General features: G+C 41.2%; 1 protein-coding gene across 2 annotated transcripts in view; it reads left to right on the top strand.

The window, feature by feature from the left end:
* The first annotated feature begins 8,154 nt into the window (after positions 1-8,154).
* adcy5 (adenylate cyclase 5) overlaps positions 8,155-16,586 on the top strand; it is a 95,678-nt gene continuing 87,246 nt past the window's right edge. For both annotated transcript variants that reach the window (XM_085435178.1, XM_085435177.1), the window contains exon 1: positions 8,155-10,212. In XM_085435178.1, coding sequence (XP_085291304.1) covers positions 9,277-10,212 — 936 coding nt within the window. In that variant the 5' untranslated portion in view covers positions 8,155-9,276. The remainder of the gene's footprint in view (positions 10,213-16,586) is intronic.

The raw sequence follows: 16,586 nt of genomic DNA, 5'->3' as shown, positions 1-16,586 counted from the left end.
GCTCCTAGTGTGTACCCCACCTCTTACAAACACAGTCCGTGTGTCTTAAAGGGGATGTTTTAAAAAGAAAACACTTACAAAGAAGTTATTTTGGCATAAGATACGGGACACTTAAGCAAAAAATAAAAAGAGCAGATAGCACAATCTGTAGTAGCAACAGTGTTTTGGGATGAAATAAGCTTTGATAATGTAAAACTGCATTGTAGCCTAAATATGTGTTGGAGTTTTCACTTTTATTTAAAAAAATCCAGATTGGGGTCTGTGTAGTTTGGTAAATACGCTTGGTGGTTATTATTTATGTAGAGGATTGTAAACTAAAGTACTTTTCATATGTGACAGCTACATGGCATTACAGGAGTAATGATTTTCTCCTGTGGGTTTTTTTTTTTGTTTTTTTTTTTTTTTGGACACAACGTTACATTTGAGCATTATGATCCTGAATGCTTGATATTTTCGTTGGACTCAGGTGACTCCGTAACACCAGGCTCGAGATTACCTTTGAGTTAAAACATAATGCTTGCAGTAACTGCCTTTAAGCACCTCATCAGCAAAGCAGTATCAGCAAAAAAGAAATAAGTATTTAAATAAAAACTTCTTTTTTGTCATATCTCTGGTGATAACTAGCCATGCACAGATTTGTTGGTTTCACAGTATCTGAGATTTCTGCCTCCATCACAGTGCATTAGAGGTACTTTGGAGTTTTGTTGTGGTTCCCAGAGAAATGTCACAGAAGCAAAAAAAAAAAAAAGACAAGTTTCCAAGTTATTCTGAATCAGTAATTGATGATAGGTTTTTAAATACACACAGAACCACCCATAGTGCGATGCAGCCCTTAATAAGTTACATGCATGTTTTATAATTCACAGGAAAAAATGCTCCCTTGGTCACACCATGTGGTTTTTGATTTATTGCCCTGATTACTTTTGGAAGTCTGTAGTTAAAATAAAACTTGAGGCTGAAATCTCAGAAACAACTATCTCTTAATTTGAAGGGATTTGTGTACATCATGCTCCATTATGCTGTTTCTTCTAAAAGTCAGTGTCACGGATTACAAACAACACAAATTATGCTGCTAAAGTTCAGCTTGCTGTCACGATCCTAAACCACTCCTTTATCCTAGCGATGTAAGCACCGAGTGGCTGTAATGTCAAAACCAGCCTTTGTTCTCCTTTTATTCCCCACATTATTCTCCTGAAATGATAGAGCATGATCAGGAACATTTGTTGGACATGTCTTGCAGAAGCACAAGTGCAGCTTGCTGTAAAACTGCATGAAAGAGGAGATCTGGCTGTCTGCAGGAATGATGATCTATGTTATTAATCTCAGTTTAGAAAAGAAAGAAAAGACACAATACAGAAGCATGATGTGTTACTCCAGAATGGGTTTTCCTGAATAAAGTTTTGATACAAATGTTTTGCATGGGGCCAGCAGACTTTGTGCAGGTGTGAATAACAAGTATATATTTACAATAAAGCTACAATATGAGAATCATATTTGCTATTTTCATGTATAAATGCATAAACATGACTACCATGCACCTGTACACAAATAGCCCTAATGGACCATTGATGGTGCCTGTGAATTATAATGCCCTTCTCATAATTTTGGGGGGGAAATGGCTTGTTTTGTGTGTGCGTATGTGTGTTCGCGCGCCTTAATGTACCAGTGACTCACTCATACACTATGTAGGTGGGAACATTGTCTGTTGTATAATATAGCAGCATTGGACGGCTTTACCAGCTAAATACAAGCCAAAACCAAGTTGCCCATTAGCCTGACGCTGTAATGAAAATGGACGGGGTGCATGAAGCTGGGCAGGATAAGCACTAATCAGCGTGACCGCCTTCCTCATTTGCGCTGCTGTTAACATATCATGCCTTTGGACGTGACGTCTGTGGTGCAAATACTTTGCAGGCTTGGGCCCAATCGAAATGAACTGAAAAGTAAGCCTGCTGACACTGTGCACTACTGTCAGTGTGATCTAATGATACATAACATGCAAATATAAAGATGTGCTGTACACAAATAAAAAGCTATATTTATATGACGAGGAAGTGAGTGCAGAGTAAACAGGGGCATTTGTATTATTAAGAATGAAACTACAGACAGCTTAAAATAAAAGAAAGTTGTTGTTGTTTTAAATATAACACATGGACAAAATTTGCAAAATGCTCTCATACTGGATAAATGTTATATATATGTATATATATATAATGACCCGTGGGTCTGTCTGTAGGAGGCACGTCTGCTATGGACTCGTTCAGTAACTAAACAGGAAGATTTTACAAAGATCGAACAATATCGAACCATAGAGGCTGCAATATTCTGTTAAGTTATGAAGAGCTGAAACCTAGAGCCCCAACTTTGTTGTTGTTGTTTGTTTTTTAGTAAATTTCAGACTTTCCTAGTGAACTGCAAAATCTCTCAAACCTTACAGCCCCAGCTGGTTAGTGTAAGATATCTGTTAAAAGCAAACAGAAAAAACTGGTATTTCTATATATACAGTCAGGGTAAAAACAAAAGTACAAACCACATAAGGGCAAAATGGTCCTTACCAGATCTAAAAAAAATAAGTAAATACAACCTCACATGACATTTTACAACATGTGATTATTTCTTTCTTTTACAAAAAGCCAGGTTACAGAAGCAGTGTGTGAAAACCAAAGTAAACTTTTAAAGCTTCAGCAGGAATTAAGAGGTAAGTAGCAGGTACTGCTAAGCAAATGCACTTAATTAACAGATCATAATTTCACAGCTTGCAGCTCTGAAGCATTCAGGTGTGTGCCAACACAATGTCAGTTTGTGAAATGCTGTGCAACCTTCAGAGGGCTGTGAATGAACGAATGCCTGCAGATTTCAATGCACTGAAGCGACATTGTAAAAAGAGAGAGGGCCAAAATTCCTCCGCAATCATGTGAGAGACTGATAAAGCCATACAGCAAACCAATCATTCAACTTGGTGCTGCTTAAAGTGTTGTACGAGGTGTTGATGGGGAGCAGTTAGTTTTCCACACAAAGCTTCTGCTTGGCTTAGTTTCTGTTAAATAACTAATGACATAATGTAACATTATAATATATAATGTTTTGTAGTTTATCTGACATTATATTTACCTTTCAGACCTGGTAAGGACCACACGATTTTTTATTATGTCCTGGAAAAAAACACAATAACAACAACAACAAAAACTTTCTGCAAGATGTGTATGTAAATACCATCACTTAGCAACAGCAAAGGGCCCTGTCAACTGCTACAAGTGTTAAAATTGTTGATGACAGCTGAATACGAAATGTTTTCTTTTACATCAACATCATCAGAAATATCAGCTTTAACGATCCCCTATACTTACATCTTTCTCTGAAGGTACACATTTTAGCCAATACAACCAAAACCTAAGTACTGATACTTGCTTGCCCATAATAACACACTTTAACCTACTAAGACCCGAACTTTTTCATGGCATGAAATTTTAATATCTCTTTGCTATTTGGGCTGATTGAGACCTGATGAATGGAAAAACAAAGAATGATCTTTTTACCTGATGTAGTTTCTGAGAAAAATTATATCCACCTGAGGACATTTGTTTTAAATTTCGATAGAACATTATAAAGTCACAATTAAGTAATGATGTGCAAAACTCTTTATTTGGTGTCTGAACACAGCAGCGTTTTTCCTGAGTACAAAAACAAAATGAGAAACAACAATTGTGCAGCTTTGAAGTGCTGCTAACAGTTGGAGGAAGACGTACGCCTGCAACAAAGTCAAAAAACGTAAAAGATTTCAGAACATTGCATGAAACACGAAACATGTCAGGTGGCAGTGTAATGTCCTCGTGAGTGGATATCAGGCCCTTGTATAGCAAAATTAAGTATGTCCACATATGCGATGTCCACATATGTGGATGCCAGGTCCTAGGAGGTTAAGACTGTCTAATGTTATTCTATCTAATGCAAGCTTCACAAAGACTGGCTGGGATTTAAAACCTCATATCTGAAATACTCTAGTAAGTGAGTGTGAACTTAATTTATTGGATAAACCGATAGTATCTCTGACTGTATATGTAGGGCTGTGTGTTTGTGTGTGTGCGTGTGTTCGTACAGGTGAGACTGTAAAGGCTGCTCTCTACACCAGGATGAGTCACACAACACTGCAGTCCTCCTCATTTTCTCCTTTGCGAGGAAAAGAGAGACAGAGAAACCAGCGCAGACTGAATTCTCCTCCTGTGGGTGAGGGCCTCTTCACCGTGGTGTCACTTCTTCACGACACAGTATCTTTGTGTTTCGCCCTCTTACGTCGTTCTGCGTCTTTACTCAATTCACCCGACACATCCCCTGTGAGTCTGAAATAACTGACGTTATTTTAGACAACAGCGAATGGTTTATGTGGGCGTTATGATGTTCAGCAAAGCATCAGCACAGCACATAATAACCGATTCAGTGGATCAGTGCTGCTGCTCACCGAGGCTGGTTTTCTGCTGCCTCAAACGCTGCCTCTAATTGAAACAGGGTTGAGTTTTGATTATTCCTCTTTGTGCTGCTGAACAAGCCGTGGCAGTAATTCAGTGCACCGGGATCAGGTTAGAGTCATCCCTCTGCTAGCTGCATGTCCTGGGTGACTCATTTCTCTCTCGTTTCTTTCTCATCACACTTACTTTTGTCCGTCTCTATTGGAAATTCACACACATGAGGACTTCACTGATTTTTCCCCTTAAACATGATAGTGCCTTCTCACTGTCTATTTGGTGGCTGAGAATGGAGTCATAAAGTATCAAAAGATCCCAATTGAATTTGCACAGTTGTCATGGTGAAACTGAAACTACCTGAATACTTGAAAGGCTGTTTTGGCTTACAAGTTGAGTTGTGCTTTTCAGTTCAGATTTAATTGGCTATGATATAACATCTGAAGAGCTGCCAGTGAGGGTGAGAGGTGAGAGTTAAAAAAAGAAAGAAAAGAAAGAGAAAAGCAAGTAAAAGTTCTGCATGTAAAATATCTCAGTAACTACTCTGGATTTAAATGAAAGACAAAAACACACCCGTCCATTAATTTTCTTAATCATTAATCCAGTTGAGGGTCACAGGGTTATTGGAGCCTTGAAACAATAGTTTTTCATTTAAAAAAAAATTGTTTCTTAGTATGAGTGTGGCTACGTCTTCGCCCACACTGTGTAAAATGTTCAATTTCACGCTCAGGCGATGGCAGTAGTGTTCTGTGTCACATCAGCCACAAACACAAATGTGTGTGTGTGTGGTTGTAATCACTGTGAAACGAATGTGGATATTCTAACTGTATATTATTAGCCACGATTTAACTGCAACTTCTCGGTTATTTGTTTGCTCTTCAGAGGATTAAGAGCATTGCTAATTTCATTTCAAATTAAGACATTTGGCTTTAACTGGAACAATCGATAATGTTGGATGACTCAGCCAGGGTAACTTGGAGTTGAAAGCTCTGTAATATCAGATAAAATAACAGGGAACATTGACACGCACAGGCTGTGGAAATTTGTAAATCAAAATGATTCAAATGCACTGGCCACAGTTTGCACAAACTTGGCTTGATTTGTATTCGTATAAAGAAGCAGCCACTAGCAAACAGTTCTGTGCTTGAAGGCCCTGCTGTGAGAAGGGTTAGCAGAGTTTCCAGTTTTTAACTGATTGGGATGCTTTTCAGCAACATCTTAGCCAACCCGGACAACAGCGAAAAATATGTTTGCATTTTTTTCTGAAGTAAAAGCAAAACTACCTGACACAAGCCCCTTTGCATGAAGAAGGGCATCTGGCAATTTTTACCCCAAAATGTAAGCAATATAAAGCATTAGTTATGCACATTATATTCCATCTTTTAAGCCAGAGATTTAATTTTAATTCAGTGTTTTAGTGACCTTATACTTGTTAAGAGAAGTTCTTATTGTTCCTAAGTTGATCATGTATTTCATAGGTAAAAATACACTATGTAAAATATGAAAGCCATTCCTCACACACTTTGTATAGATTGGACTCTGTTTCATACCATTTCAATTAAAAGTCTGTCTAAATGCCTATAGAGGAGAGACGTCTAAAACTGATGGCAATAGAATTCCTATGTAGATGCAGATGGACTGCAGGGAGAGTTGGGAGAAAATAAGAGAGACTCTGGCTGCAGGTATGGAGCAGGGGGAGAGAATAGGAATGAAAACCCTAATGGGAATGGGAGCATACATGAGAGGGAGGCAAGGTAGTTGGACTAGCGGTGGTTAATCTGGTTGACTTTAAATGTCAAGGTGGGTGCTGAGGACAAATGAAGAAAAGAGTCCAAGCTGGATGGGGAGGAGACTGAGGAGTCAGGAGTGAAGAATAGGAGTGATTTGTACCAGTGGGAGTGAGAGGGAGTTAGTTATCCAGCTAGACGAGTTGGGGAGGGTGCCACTGATGAAAAGGCAGGTAGAGCTGGAAGCAGCTGGGACAAAGATGCTGAGATTTGGGCTGGGAGCAATGCGGATGGGCAGGATTAGTAGGTTAAACAAGGATATTGAAGATGGTGAAGCAAAAAGGAAAAGAGAAAGGCCAAAGAGGAGATTTGTGTATGGGCTGAGAGAGGATGTGAAGAGGAGGGGTAGAGATAAATGATCAGAAGCGAGATATCCAGGGCTAATAATGAGCACCTGTTATGGGGTAAATAGCAATCACATGAAATACAGTTTGGGTGTCTGCATACATTTTGGGCATGAAATGCAGGTGTGGTAGGATGGTTTTCTCTGAAATGTGGTGAAGCTGAATGACACAGCACGTGCAGTACACGTTCATGAATGCAATTCTGAGAAGGTGAGAAAAAAAAGGAGATCAGCAATAGTCCCTAAATAAACCCACAAATACAGGCTCTTTGCAGGAACTGAATATGGTTGCTTTTCTCTCTGTGCTGTGCTAGGTATGTGCAAGAGAGCAACAAGGAAGCAGAACAAGGAGTCATAAGACAAGTTGAGAAAATCAGTTGCACAACTCGGATTGAGATTATTTTGTATCAGATTTATATCTGAGTCTCTTTTCATTTGATGAGGACAGCGCTGAATAGAATCCACTGTTCTCTCCGTTAACAGCGAAAGAATTCCAGAAAGGGCAAAGGGAATTCAGCTGGAGGTGAGCCGGTCACAGCAAACACATGAGGCTCCCTGTCACATGCTCCCAGTACATTCATTAACACACAGTGTTCTTTTCCCCATGTGTAAATGGCAGCAGAGACATTTGCAGGCTTTAAAGTGGAAGAGCTGAAAGACAACAGGGCATACCTGTGCGGTAAAATGAAGGGCAGACAGTAATGTCAGGATGATATAAAGAAAATCCCATTACAAGTGGATCAAATCCACTGTGAGCCGGTAAATGACTAAATCTGTTAACTAAACAATATTTAGGCTGTAGAACAAAAACGCTTCACAATAAAAGCCATGACTTAAAACAAAATCAGACTGGACCAAAATATAAATAAAGAAAAATACATTATTTATGTAATGAGCATGTACTTCGGTCTAGAAAAGGACAATTTTACTTTTTTGAGCAAGAACAATGTGAGGATATGAGTGAAGTTGTTTTAAAGAGAATTCTGGCAACATCGGCGGTCATGTTGAAACGCCTCTGGGAACTTTTACAGTTAAGTTGAAGTATAAGTTACATTTGAATGTAATTGTCACCGAGAAACAAAAACCACATGTATTGAATCACCAGTCAAATCTCATTAAACATAAAGGGCTTATGAAGATTGGTTGCCGCCCCCCTAAACAAGGTTTTAAAACCTCTTTCTGTTAAACCCCTTTAGTGCTCTCTGTCCTGACTAATGTTTCTCAACCTGCTATAGATCGCGGGCAGCTGGAGATGAACAAATCTCTGTGTTACTGGAGTAGGGGGACGCAGTTTGGAACTGGCAACCTGCTGGGGGGTCACTGAGATAAAATTCAACCCATGCTGTAAGGTACGTGTGGGGTGTGCCATGCGGGCTATCCAGCTGTGAGCGCAGTCCCGCCCATTCATCGAAAGCGCCCGGGGGTCGCGCAGAATCTGATTTGGATTGACCGAGCTGTCATCCAATGAAAGCGCGTCAAAGCGTGACTCACCCCTTTTCTTTTCCAATGGAAGCGGGCCGGAGAGGCGGATCAAAGGAAGCAAACTTGGTTGAATGACCATTAAAGCAGCAATCAGCGGTAAATATGTTATGATGCCACGCTCCAAACGCACACCGAGCGTATTGTCCGAGGTGCCGGGAGCGCACTTTTGCACCGGTTAGTCACTTTGCGAAATGGCCGTGCGCAGGAGGAGTGTCGCTGCAAACCAAGTCGGGGGTGGGGGGGTCGCTCTTCAGGGATTTGAACAGTGATGGGCAGCTGTTGGACATTGATTTGGCGCAGCGGCTGACGGTGAATTGAACAGTGCGGTAACGCGGGTTTGTTTTTGGGGTTTTTTAACCATGGACGGAGAAGCTGTCTTTTGTGGCTGTCAGATGAGGAGAAGGAGGAGGAGCGGCTGACTTCTCCTCTCTGCTCAGTGCAAGTGTGAGAGAATCGTGATGCTGATTTTTGGCCAAACGTGAGGCTCCCCCGCCGCTGCCGAGCAGGCTTCAATGTTCGCTCAGTACAGGTGCATCAGGATTTGAGTGGACGTGATCAGAGCCGTCACCATGGCATTCACCTTCATATGGCATCCCACCTCCGTCTTTTCCGCCTGCAAACCGCTGACAAGGATACAGGAAACGTATCTGCACATATAACGGATTGGAATTGGCCAATTGATGCTGCTGCTTGCACTATGATCTCTGGGGAACTATCCGAGTTGTGTAATGGTTTTATTCCATTTGCAGCGCGTGCCCTGCAACCTCCGTGGATGATGGCTAATTGGGCCCAATGATGTAGAGCCAAATCCACCTGGATCTAATGTTCCCTCCTCTCGTGGCTCCCCTGTGACTTTTTGCGCATGTTCAATTGTTTTTTTTAATTCCCAGAGCTTTTCGCTATTCTCGGCTATTGCTTTTGGTGATTTCATTTTATTTGTAAAGGCTTTTAAGGACGACTGTTTGCTTCTGAAAGTGGCGATTAAACTGACTGCTAACTTTACATTTTACAGTCAAAGCCCCCGGGCTGTCTGAAGCGTGATCAGCTATGGAAAGTTCAGCTAATAAAAGACATTTAATGCGACTCATCCTTGGGACTAAATAGTTCCCTTCCCTCTTTTAAGTGGAACAAACTTCTTTTTCCCTCCCCTGTCTCCTATAGGCTATTTGTTTAGATAACATTCTGTCACTGCATCCACTTTTCCACTATGTCCAGATCAAACAGTGTCAGCCCACCCGGAGTCGGTGCTCCCGGGTTGAGGGGAGGGACCGAGCACAGATCAGCTTGGGGAGAGTCTCAGTCTGTGGCCAACGGGTGCCCATACTCAGCAAGATCTCCGCGCAGGAAGCTCACCCGGACCAACAGCCGGTGGACGGAGGAGGATGATCTGGACCACCGGCCGCCCGGGCGAGCCTCCACGACCGTCAGCAGGGTCAGCTTCAGGTCCAGGTCGGCTTGGCAGGACCATGGAGAGGAGAGCCGAGACAACAACCGCGCGTCCTCTAAACGTCCAGACGGCGAGGTGAGACCCAAGTCCGTGGAGCTGGGTCTGGAAGAGCGGAGAGCCAAGCCGAGGACCGACGAGGAAGAGGTCATGCCCGAAGTAAACTTTTCCTTCGTGGCGTGCTGCACCAGCGTCATGCACATTTTCAAATCCAAAAAATTCCAGTCGGAGAAGTTGGAGCGGCTCTACCAGCGCTACTTTTTCCGTCTCAACCAGAGCAGCTTGACTATGCTCATGGGCGTACTTGTGCTGGTGTACACGGTCATGTTGGGCTTTCACTGCTCCGGTGGGAGATCGGGACCGAGCGTAACGTACGTGGTGGTATTTTCTGTGGCCATCTTCCTCACGCTCGTGCTCATGGTAATCTGCAACAGGAACGGATTTCACCAGGACCACATGTGGGTCGTGTGCTATGTGGTCATCCTGATGGTGTTGGTGATCCAGGTGATTGGAGTACTGCTCGTACAGCCCAGAAGTGCCTCGGAGGGGATCTGGTGGACCGTGTTCTTCATCCATGTCATCTACACTCTGCTTCCCGTCAGGATGCGAGCTGCGGTCATCACTGGAGTTATTCTTTCCGCCATCCACGTGGCCATTTCTTGGATGTTAAACGAAACGGACAGCTTTCTGTGGAAACAGGTACGTCGAAGAATGCGCTCTGTTTTTAAACGTCTGCGCAGAGATGTGAAGCCACGCGTTGCGCGCAATAACGCACATTACACACATTTGTTCAAAGCATCCCGGTGCTGAACGTTTCTCTCACGATCAAGTGAACAAAAGTGATAGAGAAGTAATAGAAATTGTAGGATAATAAATGTCACACACACACAGTGGCAAGCACAGTCTCTCTGATGGGGAAAAAATGGGGGACCCTTTTCAAAGCCACTTAAATCACTTCTGTGTGAGCTCTCAAGGACAGATTGTCCAGTGTGTGATTCTTCATGTCAGATCTACCAAGACAATCAAAGATCAGAGAGGGTCTTTGAGTGTGGCCATTAAAAGGGTGTAAACACTTCTGCCTTCAGCTGTGATCTGATCTAGATTATCTGAAGCATCTGAGACCGCAAGTTTATTATGTTAACCAAAGTGCCTGTGTGGGGGGCTTTGTGGTTAAGTCAGAGTCAGGAAACTCCTAGATGCGAAAAAACAAACAAACAAAAAAGTGAAACGTGTTTACTTGAAATATTTTTCCTTTCTCTTTTTTGTGGTTTCTGGTTGTCTTTCCAACACCGAATGACTTAATTGACAAGTTGAGCTGGTGATTGGTTAGACAAACACTTCAGTCTGAGCGAAGCCACTGGTTGGCACGGAAACAGCAGCTGGCTTGTTGCTTTTCAGTGGTGCCAGCAACTGTGGGCTCAGCACAAGTATAGCTATACAGCCAGCTTTTTCCTTTTGCAGTTAGAATTCTCTGTTTTCACTTGCCTCATAAAATCTCATTTGTTCAGCAAAACTAACAGTGCGCAAAGAGCCTGGTTTAATGCCAAATACTATCAGAAAAAGTCTGACACCTGGACATATTTCACAGTTATGAATTAAAAGAAGTGAAATCGTGATCCTTTGTTACGATATCCAAATTTATTGCATTTCATTGTTCTGTTTCATTATGACACATGCCTGAATATTCCGTATTTTAGTCTTGCCATTTTAGCTCTTACTAAACTTGATCACAGTGGGTTTGCGAGGATGGAGTTAACCCCTGTTTATTGACTTATAGCATTCATATAACAGTCTGGTAAACATCCTGTGCAGAGGATGTTTATCAAACATTTGAACATGATATAATTAGTAAAACACTGAAAACACTTTTCTAACCGCAGAGCTATTGCATATTTAGGACTAATGAAGCTATAAAGAATTAATGTGCAGCTTAAACACCTGAAATCAAAGCTGTTTAACAGAAGGGAAGGAAAAAAGTGTTTGGGCTTAGCTTTGGAAAAACTGATTTCAGATTGTTTGTTTTACATCATCTGGGCTCTTAATAAGCTTACAGCTGATAGTTTCAGGGGATCTTGTTTTATTGTTCTGCTGAGCTTCCATGTTTCCCATAACATCCAAATTCCGCTGTTGGTATTATTATCCCACTTGGACAAACGTGGGATGGATGGATGATATTATTATTATTATTAATATATATATATATTTTTTTTTTTACAACGTCAGTATTGCGTTCAACACATTTGTCCACATTTGGCTGGTGGACTTTATCTGTAATAAATGCACTCGTGCAAATGAGTTTAATTTTCCACCATTATTTAAAGGCACACTTAATTGTGTTGACTACTAAGCTCTATTAACTCCTAACTGCTCTCTGTTACGTGTTTGCATGGTGCCTTTTGTTGTTAACCCATTTACTGTTTTTTTTTCTTTACAAGGCTGTGTGCTGCTTAAACATCGTAGCTCATGTACAGTCAGCGCTCCTATAAAGATGTCAGAGTTTATATGGAGAAAGATGCCTATTTATAGCTGAAGAACCTCCACAGGGATTCATCCTTAAATCGTGAACTACAGTAAATTTGTGGATTACTTTTTTTAGAGGCCACTTTAATAGTTGGGGCATGTTCCATAATGAGGAAATCTTTATGTTATAGTGTGCACTTCCATTTTAAACTATACTGTAACTCAAAGGATGACATTGATTGCATAAAGATGGATTGCTTAAATTGTATCATAAAAGGAGAATGCAGTTTTTAAAAAAGTTAAATATGTGCTCACATGAAATTTGATGCCAGCAATATATTTCAAATAAGCTGTGATGGGACTGCAATAGACTGCAAAGTTTAATAGTAAGATAAGCATGCAGTTTGTTTATTTATTTTGGAGCCACATATGTACTGCCACCCAGATTTGAGCTTCCTTATTTCAGAAGGATGACAATAAACTACAATGTGCAGCAGCATAGCTCCATGAACTGAAAGTATTGGGTAGATATGAAACAAAATATACAACATTTTCAACGTATGCTGCGCAGGTGAAATCCTATCCATTTAAACAATGCATCCTTCAAACACCTTTTTTTGTTTTGTAGTTTTTATTGGATTTAAACCCAACATCACAACAGAACAGTGAGCAGCTGCTTATGAGTCTGGAATAAAGAGAGGCATTTGCTCCATCAGTGAAAAGTACTGGATAGAATAGCAGATACGTCTTCAGTTATCGCTTTGACAAGATTTTCAGAAAATTTGACCTCTGATGCGTGATGTCGAAGTAATGAGATTCAAACTCGTCCAACATTTTTAGTGCATACACCTATGATAAGAAAGCCCTATGTCACTTTGTTCTTGAGTTATTCCAATCACAAACTTGGGTGTCCATGCTGCCCGCCTGCCTGCCCGGCAGGGTGACAACAATACCGCATCAACCTTTTACGGCTATGGGGGGGGGAGTGCATGTTTTTGAATGTATAACACAAGAAAGTCCAATGGGAGATGTTCTGTTGTTATTTTAATCCATGCTTATTAGGGGATTTTGACATCCATCCTTCATATGCAGATTACAGATCTAGGAGAAGAGACAAGGGGTCTATCTCCAGCTCACGTCTTCTTTTGTCCTCCACTTGTCCAGTTTCTTCAAAATCCTTAAGAACACACTACACACCATGGGAGTTGCAACATTTTAAGCTAATTTTGCTTTGCTTTTTTATCTTGTTGGTGCAAAAATACTATTTTATGCATATCAAACTATGTTATCTTTGGCATTTTCCATAAAATTGATTCTTTGCTAAGGTGGCTGTTATGTGCAGACACAAGACTGGTTCATCCCTTGAGTTTAATGCCTTTTTTATGCTTGAATGATTCATAGGTCAGTGTTAAGTGGATCAACAAATAGTCTTTCCTTTGGAAATGGTCAGGTGCAAGGACTGGACTGAAAATGAGTGAATAAGTAGCCAATGTCAAAAAGAAGACCACTTTAAAAAATGACAAGAAAGTCTGGCTGCTTGGAGGAAAAACATAAAGACACGAGGGGTGGCTCAAGAATTTTGCACTATATATTCCTTTTTAATACTTGATGGATTGCCTTTAAACTGTTTCCAATTAAATATTTTGTTTAAATAGTTTCCTAATCAATGCATTCACTATTAATAGAGCATTATATGTTGTGTCTCCTTGTAGCATTGCAGTGTCGACAGCGCCGCTTTCTTCACTGAGTTTGCAATGTTCAGTGGAAGCTTTTGATAAGTCTTGAAGCAGGTTCTTATTCAAGTGGTTAACAAACAAGATTCACACATCAGAGACGGCGGTGTGTCAGAAAGAAACCTGAAGCATCAAGACTCGGGAGAGATTGAGATTGCCACACCTGTTAGATTAGCCACGGATCCTCTCCATCAGCCATGACTAAGCCCAAATGCAATGCAGCCACGCCATTTGTGGGTCCAGGTGCAAATCCTGTTGACCAGTGTTCTGAAATCTTGTGTAAAGCCTGAAATCAGAACACTGGTGGCTGATGTTGTCACGTCCACTGTTTTCAAATGACATTTTCAGCAATCTGGTGTCGATATACCCGTAAATTGTTCAGGAAAAAAAAGAAGACAAATCCTGATAGAGGGTAGATTATGATACTTTTAGGAGGGTGATCCAGAAAAAAACGGAAAAGGAAATGTCCTTGACTGTATGTGGGCCATCAGTGGTTTATCCTAATTTGGAAGGAGAACATTTAGTTTGAGTACCATGATCTCACATGAGCAGCCCTGTAAACTCCCCACCACGGCTATCACAAACACCAGAAAGGATGAACTCTTTTATGCCCTTTATTTCTTTTTGGAATCTAATTTTTGCTTATATGCAAAACTCAGACTGATTTATTAGTTTTTTTTGTGTCTGTGGCATGTGACCCCGCAAGTTTGTGTTTTCTCAAAAAGCAACATTGTCATTTGATGTGCTGATGTGAGTGTGTGGGAACGAGCTGCTGTATTTGCTGTTCTTTCCTTGCCACGCTGTTGTTTTTAGTAAATCTGCTCTCTCCTGTTTATACAGGAGCCAGGTCTCTGCTGAGTGGAACGAGTGCTGTGAGATCCTCAGATAATCGGGTTTCTGAGTCTTCTGGATTTTTTTGCAGGCAGTTTTTAAAAAAACAAAACAACAACAAAAAAACAGCGAGTCAATCTTGTAATCTTTTCTAATGCTCGATTTCATGTGTGGACATTGTGGTGCCAGAAAACCCACAAGTCTGCGCGGCCAGGGTGATGTTGATTTTTATCATCCATTCATTGTGAAGTGTGTATGTGTGGTATGGCTTGTTTGGTCGAGCGAACACAATGCTGTTCAAACTCTGGTGGTGCTAGATAGCGGAGCTGGGTGGAATTGAAATGCATTTGGCCAAATTAGATTATATGTGTGGATGTAGAAAAGCAGGGGGCGTGTAAATAGAGGTGCACAATATTTGCTTTATGACAATAAATACCAGAACAGAAATTAGCTGCCTGTCCAGTGAGGTATTCATCCCTTGGATAAGTTTCATCACTACTAGGTGGCAGCTGGTAATGTTATGTGTGTGTTCTGGTGAGAGCGGCCCTCCAGCAGTGGATCTCCAAAGCAGAGCAAGAACTTCTGTCGCCAGATGTATTCCAGGACATCATTGCCAGAGTCCATCCCAGTCTGCCATGGGAGACTGAATGACACTGAGCAGTGCTGCAACAGCAGTCTGAACAGCCTGCCCATAGGGAAACACTAGAAGGGGAAAGACAGAAACGAGCTGGTTAGCAGTGACTAAACTTTTAAGATGAAAGCGAGGGGATTGCTCAATAGTAGAATGATGGTGTTGTTATCTCAGACAGCTGACAAAATGAAAATAAATTGCAAAACTTTCTTGAGCAGCTGTGACTACACTGTAAAAAGAAACTAACATTTGCTTAAAATCTCTGCAACAAGACTCAAGATTCTTTATTTGTCACGTGCATAGTTATACGAGTGCAACACAAGTTCGAAATCTGAGATTGTACATTGTGTAGTAGTGTGTTAAAGTGTCTTGTGCAGTAGTGAAGTCAGAAGGATCAGGCTCCTCTTGAGCCTCTATGGTGTGGAACCTTCTGCCTGATTGCAGAAGCTGGAACAGTTTATTGCTGGGATGTGATGGGTCCTTCAATATCTGAGCTGCTCTAGTCCAGCATCTCCTGGTGTAAATGTCCTGTAGGGAGGGGAGAGCAGCCCTTCAGCAGTGTTCTGCCGTACGGATCACTCTCTGAAGGGCTTTTTTTTATCCTTGACACAGCTGTTCCTGTACCAGGATGTGATGTTCTGTGTGAGGATGCTCTCCACAGCACCTGTATAGAAAGTCCTGAGGATCCCTGGAGAGACCCTGAACTTCCTCAGTTGTCGGAGATGATACAGGACATGCCAACAGTTTTTCACTCAAAAATATTAAATAGATTGGAAACCAGTCAAATCTCTTAAATAGACTTTATTAGTCGAATAACTACAACTAAAACTAATTAAGTTGTGAATAATTAGTAGTAGTACCACATAAAATTGAGTAAGTATAACTAAAAATTAGGAAATTAAGTGTTAGTGAAAACCACATAAAAATTGAGCAGATAATACTGAAATGCTTGGTAAAGGTAACTGACAGCCAGACTCATTTAATATAAAAATAGTTCCAGCATGTCCCGCCATCAGACGCTGTTAAATATGACTGGGAATCTCAACTTGCATGTAAGATAAAACTGTTGGCTGCTTAAACTGGCTAATTGTTGCCAATGAGCTTGTGAAAATGTGCCTGTGTTATGACCAACATATGACGTTCAAAGGAACTCAGTGCAAACTGAAGAAAAAGAACATACAGAAAACAAGAAAATATAATATATACACGGGAAAAATATATAAAAAAAAAACTTGCAGTAGTGTGACCGTGCCTAAAAATGTGTCATGAGTGTTCTGAGCCACATGTTCGGGGTGGCCGTAGCTCAGGTGGTAGAGCAGGTCAGCTACTAACCGGAAGGTTGGCGGTTGAATCCCAGGCTCCACCAGTCTGCATGGCAAATGTCCTTGGGGAAGATACTAACCCCATGTTGCTCACCG

The sequence above is a fragment of the Copadichromis virginalis genome, linkage group LG16 (genome assembly GCF_057382275.1).
Source record: "Copadichromis virginalis isolate Kocher_CV1m ecotype Utaka linkage group LG16, C_Virginalis_male_GT1.1, whole genome shotgun sequence".
In the NCBI taxonomy this organism is placed as follows: Eukaryota; Metazoa; Chordata; class Actinopteri; order Cichliformes; family Cichlidae; genus Copadichromis; species Copadichromis virginalis.
Note: the sequence above shows the minus strand (reverse complement) of the source record. Positions and strands in the feature narration are given on the sequence as shown.